This window comes from Ipomoea nil, unplaced genomic scaffold, assembly GCF_001879475.1.
Source record: "Ipomoea nil cultivar Tokyo-kokei standard unplaced genomic scaffold, Asagao_1.1 scaffold2759, whole genome shotgun sequence".
Lineage (NCBI taxonomy): Eukaryota > Viridiplantae > Streptophyta > Magnoliopsida > Solanales > Convolvulaceae > Ipomoea > Ipomoea nil.
Window position 1 is genome coordinate 813,463 of NW_017619187.1, and position 21,110 is coordinate 834,572.

The 21,110-nt window shown below is 30.8% G+C and overlaps 1 protein-coding gene, 1 long non-coding RNA gene and 2 other non-coding genes across 5 annotated transcripts; all 4 read right to left on the reverse strand.

Moving 5' to 3' along the window:
- Positions 1-122: 122 nt before the first annotated feature.
- On the reverse strand, positions 123-3,000 carry LOC109156912 (2-alkenal reductase (NADP(+)-dependent)-like). Its single transcript, XM_019304806.1, has 5 exons — positions 2,764-3,000; positions 2,328-2,508; positions 2,076-2,242; positions 657-739; positions 123-554 (listed from the first exon to the last, which is right to left on the reverse strand). The coding sequence occupies exons 1-5, from the start codon at positions 2,998-3,000 to the stop codon at positions 170-172; spliced, it is 1,053 nt and encodes a 350-aa protein (XP_019160351.1). The 3' UTR covers positions 123-169.
- Positions 3,001-9,292: 6,292 nt separating this feature from the next.
- Positions 9,293-9,366, reverse strand: TRNAV-AAC. Its single transcript has one exon. It is a non-coding gene; the product is annotated as a tRNA-Val (tRNA).
- A 4,304-nt stretch (positions 9,367-13,670) lies between these two features.
- Positions 13,671-13,744, reverse strand: TRNAV-AAC. Its single transcript has one exon. It is a non-coding gene; the product is annotated as a tRNA-Val (tRNA).
- Positions 13,745-14,502: 758 nt separating this feature from the next.
- On the reverse strand, positions 14,503-17,464 carry LOC109156768. Of its 2 annotated transcripts, none has more exons than XR_002050108.1 (2): positions 17,230-17,464; positions 14,503-14,782 (listed from the first exon to the last, which is right to left on the reverse strand). It is a non-coding gene; the product is annotated as an uncharacterized LOC109156768 (long non-coding RNA). The 2 variants fall into 2 exon arrangements; XR_002050109.1 differs by having other exon boundaries at positions 14,503-14,801.
- Between the last annotated feature and the right edge of the window lie 3,646 nt (positions 17,465-21,110).

The window sequence follows — 21,110 nt, forward strand, 5'->3', positions numbered from 1 at the left end:
AAGAAATGCTCTTCATCATAATAATCATCCTTAAACTTAAAAATAAAAGTTGAACAATCAAACAACCAAACTACAAAATAGAAAGAACAAATTTAATTGTCTCTTATTATCTCCGATCCTCAGATCAGCAGCTGAAACTAAGAAGCATTTATTGAATTCATTGATTCATTCATTCACGGGAAACAACCACCAACTGCTTCCCAACATTCTCACCAGTAAAAATCTTGACCAGAGCATTGGGAGCACTCTCAAGGCCTTCTGCAATGTCTTCCACATACACAATCTTCCCTTCCCTAACGTAAGAAAGCACAGTTTCCAGAAACTTGGGGTAGAGATGAAAGTAATCCGACACAATAAACCCTTCCATGCGGATGCGTTTGCTGATGAGATTCATGAGATTATGAATGCCCTCCTTGGATCCTTCGCTCTTGTTGTACTGTGAAATCATTCCGCTTACCATAATGCGGCCATGGAGATTCATGTTCAGAAGCACTGCGTCAAGCATCTTTCCCCCCACGTTCTCAAAGTATATATCGATTCCTTCTGGGAAGTACCTGCAGATGATGATGAGGAATAATGGCACTATATTTATGTTCAACACAAAAATGAAAGTTGCAGCTAATCAGTGTGTGTATATATATAAAATAAAAACTAACCTTTTTAAAGTTGCATTCAAATCGTGCTCCTCTTTGTAGTTAAAAGCATCATCGTACCCAAATTTGTTTTTCAACAAATCAACCTTACCATACAACAATGAAAACAATAATGCAATTAGTTAATATCAATATAATGTGCAAGAGCATCACACAATAGGAAGTATGGTGCATAATACAAAAGCATATATATATAAGCAAATTTTATCTTCATATTAACATCTCAAATTTTTTGCATTGGGACATTGCTCAGTAGTCAACAATGCCCCAGGGCAGGTAATAAGGGGCCCACAGATTTAGGGTTTAAACATATGAGTCATATTTGTACGGGATTGCCTTACGAATCTCAATTCATGAGACAAGTCGAATCTAGGATATTTAATTGTTACTTATGATAGAAATCATAATACTTTTGGAGCAAAAAAATCATAATACTTTTGAGGCAAGAAACCATAATACTTATTAGAAAAATTTAATACGTAGTACCAATTTGAAATAAATAAATTGCTACTTAGAATAGATATTGTAATATTTATATGTGAGATTGCGATATTATTTAAGATAAAATAATTGATACTAAAGATAAATATTGTAATATTTATAACTGAAATTGTGATACTTACAAAGTGTAATTCTAATGTAAATATTGTAATATTTATATGTAAAATGTTACTTAGGAAAGAAATTGTAATACTTATTATAGAAAATTTAATGTCAATGTGAATTAAAAATAAACTGTTATTTGTGATAAATATTGTAATACTTATATGTGAAATTGTGATACTATTTAAGGTCAAAATTGTTATTACTAATGATAAATTTGTAATATTTATAAATGAAATTGTAATACTTACTCACACAATTGCCTATAACCAGCCCTATCTCATGGATAAAGATCCGTGGAACACGGTGTGACACAAATTATATATAAACAAAGTACTATACAAGCTAAGGTAGCAATAGGCTAGATCATGATTTCGGTTCGGTACCAACAGTTCCGATTCCAAAAATGGCTGAACCGGAAAAGGTTATAGTTCTTGAACCGACTGTTCCAATTTGAACCGCTGGTTCTAACCGAATTTTTAAAAAAAAAATGTTTTTCTTACCCATCAACAGAATCATCACCAACAAGGCAACAAGTGAACAAACCCCAATACCCCATGTCCGATCCCCATCACTCCAAAACCGCATGCATCAAAGATTACAAAGCAAAATCCAGAAAGAGCATCAGAAAATCGAAAGAGACCAAGAAACAACAATAAAGATGCAGTCTTCTCACTGGAACAAGAACTCAAAACCCCTTTTCTTTCAATACCCAGCAATGGAAAACTGTATATATATGTACACACAGAGAGACACCTTTGAGATCTGGTAAGATTAGAAGAGGAAAGATACACAACTACACAAGAAGCAAGAAAATACCTTTTCTTTGGTGCCAGCAGCGCCAACAACACGACAACCTAAAAGCTTTGCGAATTGTCCGACAAGTTGACCTACAGCCCCCGACGCTGCTGAAACAAACACAGATTCTCCTTTTCTTGGGGCCGCCAATTCATTAAACCCAAAATAGGCCGTGGCACCAGGCACACCTAATCACGTTTTTGCAAATCTTAGGATTAAATTGTTATGTCAATTTTTAGATAAAAGGACATAGTTTTTGAGAAATGAATTTACCAAGAATCCCCGTGTAATATGAAAGAGGCACATCTAGATCTGTATGTTCGATTTTAAAAAGAGTTTCTGTAGTTATGACACTATACTCTTCCCATCCAGTGATTCCCCAAACCAAATCTCCCTTCTTGAAGTCCGGATGCCCGGATTCTAATATTCTTGCCACTCCCGTTCCCTCAAGAGGCTACATTATCAAAGATAATATGATGGTAAGTATTTAATCTTTGGGATTCCTTGCATGAAAAACTCGCAATCAGTTTCCAAAAGATGTACATTGGGTAAATTCTGACCAGCCTTATAACTCTAGTCTAGAAAAAAATGATAAACCAATTTAGATTGTCCATATTTGGATCAATAAGTTACTCTGTTAGGAGTCGAACTTATAACCTTGTGATTATGGTTAATTAATTTTTGAGATTTATAAAAGCTAGTGGCTTACGGATCCAGGTTTGAAGGCGCTATTGACACCGAGATAGCCGCCGTCGGAGAGCTTCATGCGGGTTCGCATGTAGGGATCGCAGGAAAGGTAGAGATTCTTGAGAAGCACGGCGGTGGAACCCGGCGGAAGCTCCAGCTTCACGGTGGTTGTCCGGATTTCCATGTCTGACTCCTTGGGAAATCCGCTCACTACGTAATTCTTGAATATCACCTGCTTGTTGCTCACTTCGTCCGCCATTTCTCTCTGATTTCGGAACTCAAACTATGATGTAGTATAGTATTATAGTAGTAGTAATATAATAGTGAGAGCAATATATATAGATATACACTCAAAGTGTATGAAAACCTTGCGCCAACGTCAGCACTTACACACGCAACTGCATATACAAATGATGAAGATATTTGATGGAGTTAATTATCCCATGCAAAATAAACATGGTAAAAATAATCATTCATGCATGGTAAGTAAATAGAGAATAGAAGGAAAGAATCAAAGAAATATCCCTTATTCTTCTGTGGAATTGAGAGATTTAATTTATTGGATTGATATCTTTGTCTTGTGACAAATTATTGTGTGGACAATTTTGAATCAACATTTCATATATAATGGAGAAATCCAACTTTTTTGCATCTCTTCAATTCCTAGTTCAGTAAAAAAGTACACTCAAGATTTGAGAATGAATCATATCATTGATAATTGGCCAACTCATTGACACAAACAATATCAAAACACCAAATCCGCCTTTTATACAGTCCCCGCAAAGTAGAAGAAGCCTTTGGGAAAGTGAAAGAAAGAATTTGTTCTTCCGACTTAAAGAATTTTTAGAATTCTGAATCCAAGCTTTGGCCTTGTTTGGTTAGCAGCTGATCTGCTAATTTTTAGCGGATTTGACCACTTTTAGCGGTTTGACCAAGTCAAACCGCTAAATAAAATGTTTGATTAATAGCTTTTTCACTTAGCGAATCGCCATTCGAAACGCCAAAACTAACACGCTGTTGAGAGGAGCGTTTTAACATAGCGTTTCATTTTTTTTGTTTTCAAAGTTTCGAAATTGCCCTTCTTATTTCTCTAATAATCCCTTCTCACTTCTCACGTCTCAAGCTTCTCTCCTCTCAGATTTGCTACACATCTCAGATCTACTCCCAGGTCTCCATCGCAGATTTGCTACTCATCTCAGATCTACTCTGAAAAAGCACGTGAGTCTTGAATGCAAGATAAAGCCTTTAGAATATTTAATTTATTTCAATTATAACGCTGGACTAGATGAAAACATATTCCAGATATAATAAAGAACATGAAATAAATAGCAGTAAAAGAAAGCATGCACCAGGATATGTTCACGCAGTTCGGAGCCTCACTCCTACGTCTGCGGGGCCACTCACATCAACCCAAATCCACTATGATGAAAAACGGAGTACAAAATGATAGTTAATTACACTCTACAGTATAACCTATAACTACTCCAGAACCTACTCCAGTGGATCCGATGTGCAGGCGTTCTTCATTGCTTCATGATCTGATTGCAAGATCTTCTTCACACACAACAGTACAGGATATATTTGGTATAGATGCACCAAGATTTTCAGTGTAAGACTTTGTGAAAGAGTGCGCAATTTGAATGCTAATTAAGGTAGCATTATATATAGGTTGTAAATTATGTTTTGATCCTCAAAGTATGCACTCTTCCATTCCTTGAATTCGGCTGCTCCATTAGATCTAGATCTCCCCATTGATAGGGTCTTGAATAAATACTTTGAACAAGCTTTATACCTCTTGGATAACTTCCTTGCGCTGATCCAGTCAACTACTCCAGAGTCCAGACGACGTGACTAATCCAGCAACTAATCCAGGACTACTTTGACAACTAATCTAAGCCAATAACACAGAGGTTAAATGTGCAATATATTTACACTTACATACTCCCAGGCCACAAATTGCTCACAGGCTACTCTGCATACTTCTATCTCCGGCAAGCTTTCCGGCAAAGGTTGGTGGATCGTATCTTCAACCTAGGGTTTCTGTGAGTTAGTTTTTTGAGGTGCGATTTTTATTCTTTTTTTTTCCAGGTGTTATCATTTTTGTTTCCTACATGAATGTGATATTTTTGTGCTTTCAATCCTGTGACTTTGTTGTATATTTACGATGCTTTGAATCGTTGTGTTTTGAATCCTGCGACTTTGTTGTATATTTACAGTTCTTTGAATGATGAATGCGGCTTTGTTGTATATTTATGCAATGGTTTCTTTTGAAATCCCATTCTTTTGGAATTTCTTAGCTGGGGAGTGTCTTAGGATATTATTATATGTACTAATCTTACTCTGTTTGTGTTGCTTGCATTCTCTCAATCAATTGGTGTGTCATATCCACCCAATTTATTGGTTAAAAAGGAAAAAATAAAAATACAGAGCATTACTTTTTTTTTTTTTGAAAATACAGAGCATTACTTAATTGTATGTGTATTAATTTACTTTTTTCTAGGAAACCTTTTATTTAGTACTTCTGTTAATTAGCAATTTCTACTAATCTAAACAGTACTTTGCATTTATATTTTCATGTTTAGATGTCGCCAACTGAAAAGAGAAATATAGATGTAAGTCAAGGAAGTAGAAATGACAACAAAGATGAAAATCAAGGAGGTAGAGTTAATTGGTCGAAAGAATTACTTTACATGCTCTGTGACCTATGTATTCAATATGTTGAAAATAGTAAGGGAAAAAAATGTGGAGTTACCTCTCAAAGGTTGATATGGAAAAAGATTGAATTGGAGTTCAACAACCAAAGTAAGTTGGCATGGGATAAAAATAAACTCAAAAATAAGGTGGATTGGATGAGAAATAGATGGAACTTATGGAAACAATTGAAAGCAAAAGAGACGGGGCTAGGATGGGATCATGTGAAAGGGACTATAAGTGCTAATGATGAATGGTGGGCTATGAAAATTAAGGTTAGTTATCTTTTAAGTTGACTTACTTTAGTTTTAAATAGTTAGATATATCTATTAAAAAAATTGTGTTTTGTTTTATAGGAAAATTCCAAATTTGATTCATTCCGAGATGAAGGGATTGAGCCCGAGCTTGAAAATAGAATGGATCAAATCTTTGGATCTTATGCCCAAGGAAAGTACAAGTTTAGTCCGGTGGCCCAATTCTCCACATGAACAAGAAGTATATGTTCCTTCTCCACCTCGTAGGAATGATTTGCTATTTACATACGTTTTAACAGGATGGGAGGGATCGGCTCATGATTCTCGCATTTTCCTTGACACGATCAATGATTCAAGTCTTAATTTTCCAAAATCCCCACCAAGTAATTTTATATGATATGATTATGTACTCATATTACTTATATATATATATATATATATATATATATATATATATATATATATATATATATATATATATATATATATATATATATATATATATATATTGTATACATTTAGGCAAGTATTATTTGGTTGACAAATCCAGAAAGAGAAGGGTATTTGACACCCTACCCCAAGACAAGGTACCATCAATCGGAGTTCCGTGGGGCAAATCCAAGGGGATCTAGAGAAGTATTTAATCGAGCTCATTCATCGTTAAGAAGTTATATTGAAAGGGCTTTTGGTGTTCTTAAAGCTCGATGGAAGATATTACAAAAAATGCCAAGATATTCATTAATAGATCAAAATAGGATAATTTGTTCATGTTTTGCACTACACAACTATATTAGAAGAAGTACAATTGGAGACCCAGCTTTTAGAGTCATTGACGAAGATCCTGAATTCATACCTCCGGATATTTTTCAAGATGTTGAAGTTAATTTTGCTCAAGGTGAAGAAGAAATGAGAACTCAAGAGATGGCAGGTATTCGCAATGACATTGCTTCAAGTTTGATGGCAGCTAGACATTCTTCTTAGACTTATTTTATATCATAATTATTTATTATGATATAGACTTGTTCTTCAAATTTTTAATGTATTTTTATTTGAATTCATATTTTGTGTTATATTGTTATTTATTCACTTTTTAAAATATTAAATATATGGATAATTTATAGTTTCTAAATAAATATAATTATTATAAGATTATTACTCATAACAATAAATAGAACAATACACTAACCTTATTGGTCATTTTACATGTTAACCGCTAATCTAAACAGCTAATTTTACCAAACATCTTTTTACAAACCGCTGATACCAATCTGCTGGTCAAACCCGCTAATATATTCTGCTATTTGTTAACCGCTAACATAATCCGCTACCGCTAACCGCAAACCGCTGATTGCAAAACAAGGCCTTTGTAAAAAAAACGTGTATAGTAATTTTGTGTTTACAAACTGTCCAAAATGACGTGGCTTTGATGTTTAAAAAAAAAAAATTCTTACTCTGCGATCATGTTAGAATAATGAATGTTCTAGGATAAAATAATGTATTTTATGTGTTAGAATAATGAAACTTTTGGGGTAAGATAATGTATTTTATGAGTTAAAATAATATACTTTGTGTTAGAATAATGTATAATGTACTTTATGTGTTAGAATAATGAAATTTCTGAAGTAAGATAATGTATTTTTTGAGTTATAATAATGTACTTTATGTGTTAGAATAATATATTTTATGAATTATAATCATGTACTTTATGTGTTTTTGGACTGTAGTCCACGCAATAATGATTGTTGTCTCAACAGTTATTGCGTAGACTGTGGTCCACACAACTATAGTTTCTAAAAATCACATTAGTCATTTAGTTAAGAAGTATAGATTTTAATATTTTATACCGAGTAAATTTTACATTATAAATTACACAACTACTATGGCATTATTAATTTGTTATTTTATCACGTTTAATTTCACAACCTTATTGTGTTGTCACATTTTTTCGTTTATTACAATTTTTATTAAAGGTACATTTAAAAACATGGAAAATATTTTTATGAAAAATGATTTCAAAAAATGGTTGTGGTGTTTAACTAAAAGTCATAAAATAATTCTTCTTTTGTTTGACTAAAAGTCATAAAATTATTTTTTTTGTTTAATTCATTTTTAAAAATAAAACATCAATCTATACTAATTTATTTCTTATAAAATATTAATTATTTTAATGATGATAATAATTCTTATTTATATTAAATTAAAATTTATAATGTTTATAAAGATTAATAATAATAATTATAATAAAAAGATGTAAATAAATAATTTTTAAATTTAAACTTATTATAATAAAATAAAATACATAAAGTTTTGAGTTAAGGAATTCGTTAGAGATCATTAGGAAACATTTGGAGTTGAATGGAACATGGATTGCCCCTTGGACACTTGTTATCATGGACTTACACTTAGATTTGAATATTGCTCTTCTCATTTAATAGATAAGTTTCTCTTTTTAGAGCTGTATAATTGTTTTAGATGCTTGAATATTGAGTACATTATTGCATAAAGGTAGGGGTGACCACGGTTCCGGTTCGATTCGGTTCCGGTTCCGGTTCAGAACCGACAGTTCCGATTAGAACCGCCGGTTCTAACCGGAATTATTAAAAAAAAAAAATTTTAAAAACCACTATAATATTTATTTTTTTTTCAGTTTGGAACCGCCGATTCCGGTTTCAAGATTTTACAAACCTTAATCGGAACCTTATAGGTTCCGGTTAAGAACCGGAACCGTGGTCATCTCTACATAAAGGGGCCGGGAATTCTTTTTTTACATAGGATTTTTGAGAGTATGACGGATTTATGTTTATATCATGTCAATAATGTCTGATTTGTGACATTCATTAACATGTTTTTTGGAGGAATTTTGATCATAACAAAAATTGAGTCAAGGTTCCAAGTCACTCCTTGCATAATCCATATTTCCCATTACGGAAATAGGAGAAATAAGGGGCTTTTGATGTTGTGTGTGTTTGATGGACTTGATATCGATACACCTCGAGAGTGGGATGGTATTTGACCCTAATTATATTATTGTCTAGTTTATCATGAGAGTGACTATTAGATTAGAATTCCTACGAGAGTGCATTCCTTCAATTTCTTGGTTGATTAATTTCCCTCAATCCTATAAATTATGTATTATATATAGATGATTATACTATCTAACTTGAGTCATATTCTCTTTATTTCATATTTATATTTTGTAAGTATGTGTTTGTCTTATTTAATTGTAACTGTTAATGTTATTCACTTATCTCGGATTACTTAGGTTCTAGCATATTTCTTAAAACTAGTGTCTAGTTACTTGTTATTGCATATTGCGTGCCAACTGACATAGTAGTCTTTCCCAACATAACTATATCATTTGTAAATTAAACTTTAAAGCAAATAAAGTATATGTTTTAATAATTAGTATTGGTTTGTAATTGATCACAAACTTGTTGACCAAAAAATTGCCATAAACTTAACTAAAGCAAATGAAGTCTATAATATGTTTTACTCTGTAATAATTAGTATTGAACTGTAATAGATCACAAACGTGTTGACCAAAAAATTGATAGTGTAGGAGCACTAGAAGGAACTTTAAGGAGGCAAATAAAAAGGTAAGACCAATGGCTTCACCCGGACTCAAACCGGAGACCTTCAGTGTGTTAGACTGACGTGATAACCAACTACACTACGAAACCAATCATGCTTCATGTTTATAAGTAATTTATTTCCTTCTTATGTCGCAATCACCATGTAGTGAAGAGTAAATTTAGGGTCTACTTAGAAAGAAAAATATTTTTTGAATTTTTTTTGTTTCTTTTTTAAGTATCCATAATTATTTATAAGGTAGTATTTATTTTATATTTTTAAACTCAAGAATCTAAGTTTTACCACTGAATTTTAAACCTATGATCACCCATTTGAAAATTATTTTTACTTCATAGTTTTTTTTTTTTTGCTTGGTTAAAATTCACACGATTATATTTTCTATTTGTTTTATTTTTAAAAACATAAACAAAAATTTATTTATTATACAATATTAATTATTTAATGGTGATAATAATTTTATTTATATTAAAATAAAATTATAAATTAAAGTTCATCTACTAATACTAATAATTATATAAGAGACAATATTGTTAAGGTGAGAATATAAAATGTGCTGGTGTAATCATGTGTAACACTATAGCAATCAAATAAAAAAATTTCGGTTATAATTCATAACATAACCCAATATTTGGGTTTCCGTTTATTAAAATCATCAACTGGAAAAAAAATGGCTCCTGAACCGTGAATCGGAGATTCAAATCAGAACAACTACTAGCAATAGCTTAAAATTAGAATTATAATATTTGCAAATAGTGTATTTTTTTTTTCGCATTTATATTGACTCTCACATATAAGTATATATAATCGAGATTTGGTTTCTATTTTGAATCGTCGGTTCATGATTTCGGATCCAATTTGAACTGTTGGTTCAAACTTTATTTTAATTTTTTTTTTATTTTTAAAGTATTCAAAAAATTCAACAATTAATGCATTTTATTTTTTCAAATCGTGGTTATAATTTGTTGGAGAAGAAAAATAAATGAAATATTTATTTTAAGGGTAAATATGTCCATTTAATATATCAGGGGGAAAAACTGTCACTTAAATAATTTAGGGGGAAAAAATGCTATAAATATATAACACAGGGGGAGAAAGTGCCATTTTCCCAATTTTAATAATGAAATATTCTTTCGATTTATTATTACTATTAGCTTCATTTATTACAAATTATTTTTCCAACCAATAATAATAATAATACTATGTATTTTGTTTTTATATTATTATATTATTGTTGTTGTAACCATTATGATCGAGTGTGATTTGTTGACCGACACCGTGGCTGTATTGCATGAAATTTGGAGAGTATTGGCAGCCATTAATGGAGTGCTGCCAGCTTGTTCGAGTTTATTGATGGCGGAGACCCTAGCATGCAAGGGAGCCTTGTCATGGTAGAAGGATCGTAGAACAACCAAGTTTTACTATACAGTGATTGCTCTTCTCTACTTCACAATTTAACAGCTCCAATCACTGAGCTTCGGTCATATGTTGGAATAGCCAATAATGATTGTAGAAGTATTTTACGCTATTTTCTCATTGCTCCGTTTTATTAGTTCCTAGAAACTCTAATAAGTTAGTTCACACGATAGTTATAGTCGCCTTTTTGCAGGATATCTCTTTGTATTGGGACTTGTCCCTCCAGATTTTGTCTTAGCTTTTATGCAGTAATCTAAATTTCGTTTTTGCTTTCAAAAAAGTTAGTGTATACAAAAGAAACTCATGATTTTTTTCTATCCATTTCAACTCTTTTCTTCTTTGTGGCAAAAAGTAATTAAAGGAATAAGGGTCAAATAGGTCATTCAACTGCATAAAATAATGCAATTAGGCAACTGAACCTAAAAAAGCAACAATTGAGTCCCTCAACTAACTAATTTCATTCAATTAGTCAAATTTACAAGTTTTTTCATTTTATTAACAGGTCACCCCAAATTTAAAATATTTTATAAAAAATTATTATTTAAAAAAGAAGAAGAGGAAAAACGTCTCCGCCGGCGTCTCCATTGCCGGTGGCGTTATTCCTTTTTTAATTTTATAATCTTCCTTTTTCTGTTTTACAGTCCAAGAATAAGCAATAATTTTATAATCTTCCTTTTGCTGTTTTACAGTCCAAGAAGAAGCAATAAAAGTACAAAATCCTTCACAGAATGCGGAAACCGGCGGCTGGCTAAGAAGATACGGCAGGCGGTGGCTGGAAATATCGGGCTACTCCGTGTTCTTCCTCGCCGGACAAACAGTCGCCACCATCCTCAGCAGAGTCTAGTTCGAAAGAGGCGGCAACAACAAATGGATGGGCACGCTCGTACAAGTCGATATTTTTTTTAAATAACAATTAAAAAAAAACTGGGTGATCTGTTACTCTGTTAGTAACCTGAAAATTGGACTAATTGAATGAAATTGATTAGTTTAGGGACGCAATTATTGTTTTTTAAAGTTCAGTGGCCTAATTGCATTATTATGTGTAGTTCGATGGCCTATTTGACCCTTATTCCTTAATTAAAATATAATATAATATTTAATTAATTTGATTTCTTGCTTTCAACCATTATAAAAATGTGAAAGATATTATTTGTTGAATCATCATTTAAAAAAGAATATAAATGTCATACTAGAATTATCGTTAGAGTACATTATATTGTCTTCTCTTTACTTAAATGAAACATTGTAATTCAGATTTTACTTCTTTTTCTTTTTTTTTTTTAATTCCAAAATCATTTTTTTAATTAGAATGTATATTTAAACATAATTTTTCTCTAATTTAAGAATTTAAATGCAAAATTTCATTATTTAATAAATCTTATAGGGGAGATGAGTATTTGAAAATATCAATAAGAGTTTGCAAAATGAGTAGTTCACATATAATGCCAATTGGAGTCTTAATCATATACATAATGAAAATCTTATAGGGAGGGAGGGGGGGGGGGGGGGGGGGGGAGAATTAGCATTTGAAAATAGAGTAAATATTCAAAAATGGTCCCTCGACTATAGCTAAATTCACAAATTGGTCCTCGACTTTTAATTTTAACCAATTAAGCCCTTAACTTTATAATTTTAACACGATTTGGTCCTCCGTCTATTTGACAGTTTGTTGACTGTGATTTTTGAGAATATATATGTAATTTCATGGTCAATCGTCAGTTTTTTAAGGTTCCGGTTGCATTTCCAGACTGCACTGTTACATTTGAACCCACTGCCGATAGCAATCTGCCAAATCATGTCGCCTTTCTTCATCCCCTCTTTGGATTCAATGTAGTTGAGTTCGTACCAGAGCGAAAAGTTAAGAAAAGTGGGGTGTTATATGGGCGATAGACTGTGTCACGGCAGCGGATGAGGGCGGGTGGCGGTGAAATTACATATATATCCTCAGAGATCACGGTAAACAAATGGTCAAATAGACGGGGGACTAAATCGTGTTAAAATTACAAAGTTAAGGACTTAATTGGTTAAAATTGAAAGTCGGGGACCAATTTGTGAATTTAGCTATAGTTGAGAGACCATTTTTGGTATTTACTCTTGAAAATATCAATAAGAGTTTGCAAGATGAGTAATTCACATATAATGCCAATTGATGAAGTCTTAATCATATACACAATGAAAACCTATGAATACAATTTGTATGATATATATAACTTCATTGCAAAATTCTTTAATTACTCTTCGACATTATGAGTAAACTTATTATAATCATGTCACTTTTGACAAATAAACAAAAAATTTAAATTTTATCAACTTACACATGGTCATCAAAATCACATTTAGAAGACTTAATTTATTTTAATATGAAAATTTGTAGGACATGATTTTTATTTTTTGATCATGACTATGTAAAACAATACGCATCCTTACTAATACTTTTATCACAATTTGAAAGTACACATTTTGATTGTATTGAAGATAAATAATTTTATTTTATATTGGTTAACTTTTATATTTAAATATTATATTAATTATTTACTTAATCAGCTCCAATCATGGCGTACGTAGACCTAACCGAGAATTTCCCGTTTAGCTCCGAGCTCCAACAAAAATCATCATCATCGTCATTCTCCAATCTTTCTTTCCTTAGATGACATTTTCTAATGGGACAATTAATTTTCTTTTTAACTAATGGTAGAGTCATCCAAGTCATGAGCACCAATAATTTTAAGTTATATCATGAAGTGAATTATTAGGGAAAAATATCATTTTCCTTTTAAGTTATAAATAAATTATAAATGGATAATAAAAAGGTTAAAACTTAACATTTATTTTAAAACATTAATAATTCTATTATCTTTAAGATAAAATATACCTATACATTAATGTATTGTTTATTTTTTGCGCCAAAAATAAACTTTTGTATACAGGAAAACTGTTTCCGTTTTAGATGTAGGCAAAAGTTGGGAATAAATACTGTAAGTGGCTTCGCCCGGACTCGAACCGGAGACCTTCAGTGTGTTAGACTGACGTGATAACCAACTACACCACGAAACCAATCGTGTACACAATCTTCAAAGAACTTATTTCAACGTTGCAATAAGTGTTATCAGTATAAAGATATGGTCATATCTCGAAATTAGATTTAATTAAAACTTTAAAATTATAAAGATATTGTCATAAATCATAATGCTAAGTATAATCTTGCATTGCTGTGGAGGCTTTCCGTTTCTGTGGATTTTTGGGAAGTCTTTATTTTGATATTACCATTACTTTAGAATTTAGATTTATTGTTAATGGTAATGGTAATTAAGATTAAATGTAGCTTTATTATGAGCTTAATTCTAGCATTATTATGCTTAACAGTAATGGTAAGCTTTATAGCTTATTTTATATTTCTACCATGAATGGACACGAATAGTAACAGTTTTAATCATGGTAATGGTAATGCCCATAGTAATATGCTAATTAATGGGAATTATTAACCATAATAATTCTAGCATCATTTTTATTACTTTGGATACGTTTTCCTTTTTTTTTTTAAAAAAAAAAAAAAAAACTTTTCATCTAACTTCTAATTTATCTATCTAATCTAATCTAACTCTATAATAAAGCAAGAAGTTTTTGAAAAAAAATTTTCCCGCCCAATAGATACTACGTCGTTTTGATAATAACAGATAATTGCATGTTATTTAATGGCCTGTATAATTAAATTCCCCATTGGGATTCGGCTTAGCCGTTTATAAAGCCAAAACTTTTCGTATTCTAAACTACATATATAACCAGGCTACAGTCATTGATTACTAAGCAGTTCATTAAATGAAGAACTCTTGGTATTCTAAACTACATCATTTATCATCTGATAATAAATAGCATTATACATTACAAATTCAAACTGATATTAATAAAATTTAAAATAAAGGCCTTTAAATGAGGACATTGTTCCAATGAGGACTCTTCGTTTCTCTAGGTTGAGTCCTGTTCGAATTCTACCTCTATATAAAGAGGTAGATTGATATCAACTATTTCAACCTCAGCTTCTGAATCGTATAGGCAATTCTCTTCAAGAAAAACCAAAAAATGCCTTCTCTATAACTGTTACAAAAGGTTAGTACTGTAGATTATGTTGATAGTATAAATGCAAGGTAAATTAACCTAAATTTACTTTCAGCAGGTACATAGAAATCACCTACTTTCTACCGGTGTTACACTTCATGCAAGTAGGTGATTTCTATGTACCTGCTGAAAGTAAATTTAGGTTAGTGTAGAATTACAATTTTTTTTTGAATACTTATGGATTTCCAATCCATTTTGACGGTAATACTTTGTTTTTCCCTGCATTTTATTCTCTAATCTTGTGGTTAGAGGTGGCCAAACAAGTAAGGGTCTATAATGTTTGTTTCATGATGATGAGGTAAAACTGTTTTTTTTTATTTTTTTCAGCATCTTATTGTTTTATGAAATGCTTACTAACAATTGATTCTACCTATTGAAACATTTCTTCTCCTGTTATTTCATAGAGAATATATCCAATGGAAACATTACAAAAGAAGTCTACCTACTGAACAGTACAAAAGAAGGCTCCATTGTTCATATAACATGAATTATGGAATCTTATTACTAATACGGTGTATAGTATACTAATCCATTATTTTTTTGTTTGTAAAATTATGTTTTATAGGTGTGACACTTCATGATATAGAACAAATTAACCTATTATAGTCCAGGTTATATAACTGCAAACAAAAACATAGGTATTTTAATTTGATCATCATGTGAAGAAGGAGAAATTAAACTTAAATTTTGCATTGGATTTTTTGAACTAAAACTTTTTGGGCCTCTAAAACTCTAAAGACACTTAAAGTAAAGTGATTCCTATTCTGATACCAAATATTTTGTTATATGTTTTCTTATGATATTTTTCTTTCTATTATTCTATATTTTTCTATGTGTTTTAACAATGGTTTCAGGACTGTAATGTTGTTGTGATGGGGCAGTGCAATGAATTGAAGACAGATTCAAGGCAGATTCCTAGAACTATAGGACTTAGAATGTATCTAGATGTATATAGATAGCATATAATCTTTTACAGATTTTATTTATCTCACTGAAAAAAATTCTAATTCATAAGTCACTAATGCGAGTTAAAATGTGTCTAGATGTATGTATCTCACATTCTAAGTAACTGATAAATATGAAACATATATAACTGAAAAGCTAAAGACAACTGTATCAAAAACTTAACAATCTTCAAAAACAAAATAGGAATCAATTTAGGTAAAAAAAAATTTAGAAAATTGGAATCAACTTGATTTCAAAAATGGGACTCCACTTGATTGCAAGAGTAAATAATTTGATAGTCTTAAATTTGGATATGTTATGGCTTTGATTACTGTGAGCTATCATTATTAGATGTGAAATTGTTCCAATTCCAAACACAGCTCAGGAAACCTAAATAGTTGTATATATAACAGGTGAATTCGGGTTTATACAACTTCACAGATTGAACACTACAGGACTACTGACAGTTCAAAACACTGGGTTTGGAAGAATTTAATAGTCTCCAAATAGCAGTCCAAGAAACCAAGCAAATGAAGAAATTGACCAGATCTACAATAATAGTGAATAAACGGAAGTCCCAGGAGGACAACAGAGGAAAATAATTTCTTATTTTTTGAGAAAATTTTTAACTACTTATATAAATAGTATAGAGACCGAATTTTTGCGAATTAGTAGAGATTAGTGTAATGAATAAGAGACACTTGGGACTACTGTCTTTAAAATGATTCGAATAAGAGGTGTAATGATTCGCAGATTCGAATAAGTACTACTTATATAAATAGTATAGAGACAGAATTTTGCTTTATAAATCTCAGTGATTTTTCTTTAAAAAAAATCTGAGTGATTTTGGTCTTCTATTGGATTCAAAGAACATTAAATAAAAATCATGTAGTTGATTTGAAGCACAACAAATCTTTGATTACTGAAATAAAGATTGAAATAAGTAAATTTATGTATTTGGCATATTTCTTATACCATCTTTTTTTTTTTTCCAAATAAATAACTTCAAAAAAAAAAATTAATTAACCAGCCTCTTGAAACCTAGAGCTCATGAAAAAATAGTTCACAAATTGAATCAACGAAAAATAATTCACTAAGTCAATTTAAATAAGAGAATTGCTCATAGAACTCATGCCATATATATAACTTACACGACTGATGCATTAAACAAGAAAAAAAAAAGTCTGCAAATAACTTGTCCGAAAAAATAAAATCATTTGATTTCATATGAATAAAATCATTTGATTTCAATAAAATTCATATGATGAAATTACAGTTCAACTGACAGTTCATGGCAACTGTGATTTAGGATCATTTAGAACAAATAAAAATAAAAATAAAAATATAAGGCATCAGATTATTATTCTCTTCATCTGAATGATCCTAAATCTAAAAATATACATGCATAGCAAAAAAATTACCAGATCAACTGAAAATAGTTAAAATTTCTTTTATATATTGTAAAATTAAGAAAAAATTACCTGAATGTGTAGGATCTTTCATGCACGGCCATTGAAGACTATATTTCTTGGTGATCTGTTTATCGTAGAAGGGTTTGAATCAGTACTGGGTTTAAGAGGTTGAAATGATAAAATTGCAAGCAGTACTATTTTGGGCCATGATTTTCTTGGAGTGAGATTTGTGGTGAAAGAATTTGCTTGGTTTCCATTTATGTTCAGGGCGAGGGTTTTTGGGTAGACAGGCGAAGAAGACGACGGGAAATGGGGGAGGGGAATTTGGGTTGAGACGGGTGGGTTTGGGATTTATATGGGGAGTAGTTGGGTCGGGTATGGACTTAGTGTTTTGGGCTCTCTCTCTCTCTCTCTCTCTCTCTATATATATATATATATATATATATATATATATATATATATATATATATATATATATATATATATATAATATTAGGTTAAGAAATTTTTATTAAATATTTATTTTTTACTGTTATTTTATTTTTTGAAAAATGTATATTTTATCATATTGAATTGAGTTATAATATTACATTTGTTGTGTAATTTTTAATAATAATTTAAACCATTACGTTGCTTTTTTTCCTTTTCCGTATTCATTTAAATGATAAATATATAGTTAAAATATTTTAAGATGTGTTTAAATAAATACCTGGATATATTAAGTAATAAATTATAATTCAGAATAGTTTGTTTCAAAAAAAAAATTATAATTCAGAATAAAAAAATAATTTAAAGACTTAAAAAGTTATAAATTATTATTATTTATTTAATATGTGTTTATGATTACTTAATTCTTTTTTGGCTAGCTTTTATTGTTTTTTTAATATTGAAAATATTAGTGAAAAGTTTTATGCAATGAAATTTATCATTAAAAAAAATGATCAAGCCGTCACAAATTAAAAAGCAAATATTGGTTGGAGTTTTTTAGGATTAAGTTAGTAGGCCACTTCATACATGGGCAATTATTGGTTGGATTTTTTGTACATGGGAATTTTCATGACTTTGCATGTAAATAACACATTATGCATTATACTAATTCAATAAAACATTAAAAAAAAAAACAGTTGAACTCAATAACTCAAAAAAAATAACACTGAAAAAAGTCATGAAAAAAATTAACAAAATCAATTGACAGGAATACTATAAGCATAAAATCAAACACTTAACTTTGATTACTCAGATAAAAAAAACATTATTAAAAAAAAAAACTTTGCATTGCACTTATAGTTTTTTTATACATAAATCACTTAATTGATAAGGCAATTTGAAAGAGTAAGATTAATTAATTGCCATGTCACTCAATCCTTTATTTTTGAAAAAATATCTTTAAAAAATTTTTTTTTAAAAAATTATACTGACTTTGAAAACATTTCCAATCTCATTTTTGAAAAATAAGCCACATTGACTTTAACACATTAGCAAATAAATAAATAATAAATAAAGCTTTTTTTTTGGACTGCACATGCAAATTCCTCAACCAATTGTCAGTTAGGCAAAAACTTAGGTAAAAACAACTTAGCCATTGCTAAAGTCTATATAGCACATTATTAGGGTAACGTAGATCCATGAACTACAGAATGTAAATAACATACAGATAAAAGTATATTAAACTGCCCAAATGCATTATGCTACCAATGTATAATTCATTTCCAAAACAGATAAGTTAAACTAACATGCATCACAAAATACCACAACGATATGACAAAAAAATAACGAAATGGACAAAAAATATAGCTGATGAGACTGGTTAGGCCGTCTAGCAAAGTTCATATAGCTAATAGGAGCTGAGGCATTTTAAGTAAAAGAAGGAAAAGAGAGAGAGCCAAAGAAGAATTCTTGAATGCCTTGAGATGTTCTCGAGTACCAAATCATGCTTTGACTTTGAAAGTTGGATCACCTGTTATGCTATTGCGAAATATTGATCACAGACTAGGATTATGCAACGGTACAAGGTTGATTGTTACAAGGTTAGCTGACCACATGCTGGAAGGCCAGATCATGTGCGGTTCAAATGTAGGAACCAGAGTATTGATTCCTAGAATGTCACTTACACCGTCAGATCCAAGATTGCCTTTCAAATTTCAACGAAAGCAATTCCCTTTGATGCTATCCTATGTCATGACAATCAACAAAAGTCAAGGACAAACGCTTGCTAAAGTGGGGTTGTTGTTGAAAAACCCTGTCTTTAACCATGGACAATTGTACATAGCTGTTTCAAGAGTTAGTAACCCCAGGGGTTTGAAAATTTTGATTTGCGGGGAAAATGTACCATGTCTTTGTACGACTAAAAATGTTGTGTACAACGAAGTCTTCAATAATGTATAATAACATTCCACAATTTATTATTTAAAACTTAGTATTTTTTTAAATACTATGTTTCTTATTCTTATTATATTATACGTAATATTCTATGTACTATATAGGTAGCCATGCATCACGTTGTTTCAACAATGAAGTATTCAACAATGTCTAATAAAATTACTAAATTCATCCATGTCTAATAAAATTACAAGTTTTTCATTTCACAATATTTCTGGTTCAAATACTCTATTTTCTATACTGTATATATATCATACTATATATATAGCCGCACATCGCGCGGGTGCACCTACTAGTAATAATATAAATCATTATTAGGCATGCTTGTATGCGTTTTAATGATTTTTTTTTTTAGAAATCATATTGAGGAATTCATTTAAATTGATGATTAAATCTTATGTCTTACGTGTATAATATTTTAGAGTCATGTGTGTTTTTTTTTTTTTTTTTTTTTTTTTCTTGGGTACTCCAAGATTAACAATTGGTACATTTTGTTTGATTGCAATGTTTATCGTAATTAGAATCTATGATATTTTTTTGATCAAATTTGCCTTAATAATAATGTGGTGGAATTTAACCTGGATGGTATGGTTGGGTGGAAGGCACTCATCCATCCTTAACCAAAGGTCGAAGGTTTGATCCTTGGTTTTGGGAATGGATTTGCCTTAAATCTCCAGGCCAGCTATCCCACATCATTATGTCCAATAGTGAAACCCCTGGATATATCCAAAAAAATAAAAAATAATGTGGTGGAATTTACTTCCCCTTGATTAATTATCATTATTATTTTGGTAATATGGTATGTGATTGATGTGGTACATTGTACGAATTACCCTTATTATAATTAAAAAAAAATGTGGTGGAATTTACTTCTCCTTGGTTAATTATCATTACTATTTTGGTAATATGGTATGTGATTGATGTACCTTGTACGAATTACCCTTATTATAATTTTATGATATAACTGGTCATTTATGTGATGTGATTGACATTGAGCTTCCTTGTACGGACTTATCGAAGCCGTACTTGTGGGAGTCCACTTCCTCACAAACGCCCCCTCATCTCATCGCTCTGCCTTGTTAGCCACATTGAATTGCTTTCTGGTCAATGTCGGGACTCCCCGCCCCGTGAAGTTCGATATTTCTTCATTTTCATATCCACCAGGTTGCGAGGCCGAATTGAAGGTAGTTTGCCAACCTTCGTCAAATCTCAGCTGGCTTCGTGCATGCCCCAAGGTTTGTTGAAAACCATATATGTGCTCCATTTCATGGTGCTAAGCTTGTTGCCGACGTCATTTGTCAAGAGTTTCTTCTAGAAGCCTTTAACCATCCTGCATCATATCGGCGAAACATCTGGTCCAGATTATATTAGGGGAAAATATCAATTTTTAGGTTTTTAAAAATGTTTTCCAAGGAAATAATATTACATTTTAAAGAGTCACACATGTAGAATGTTTTGAAAGCATGTATTATATATACATATATAATTCATAAAAGAATAAAAACTATATAATACTAGTTATTATTTTAGAATTGCACATTATTAATTAAAAATAAAAAAATTGCTTAAAT

Coding starts and splice junctions, on each gene's coding strand:
- LOC109156912 (XM_019304806.1), bottom strand. CDS start 3,000: ATGGCGGACGAAGTGAGCAACAAGCAGGTGATATTCAAGAATTACGTA. Junction 2,509..2,763: donor GCGCCTTCAAACCTGGATCC/GTAAGCCACTAG, acceptor TTGATAATGTAG/CCTCTTGAGGGAACGGGAGT. Junction 2,243..2,327: donor ATATTACACGGGGATTCTTG/GTAAATTCATTT, acceptor AAACGTGATTAG/GTGTGCCTGGTGCCACGGCC.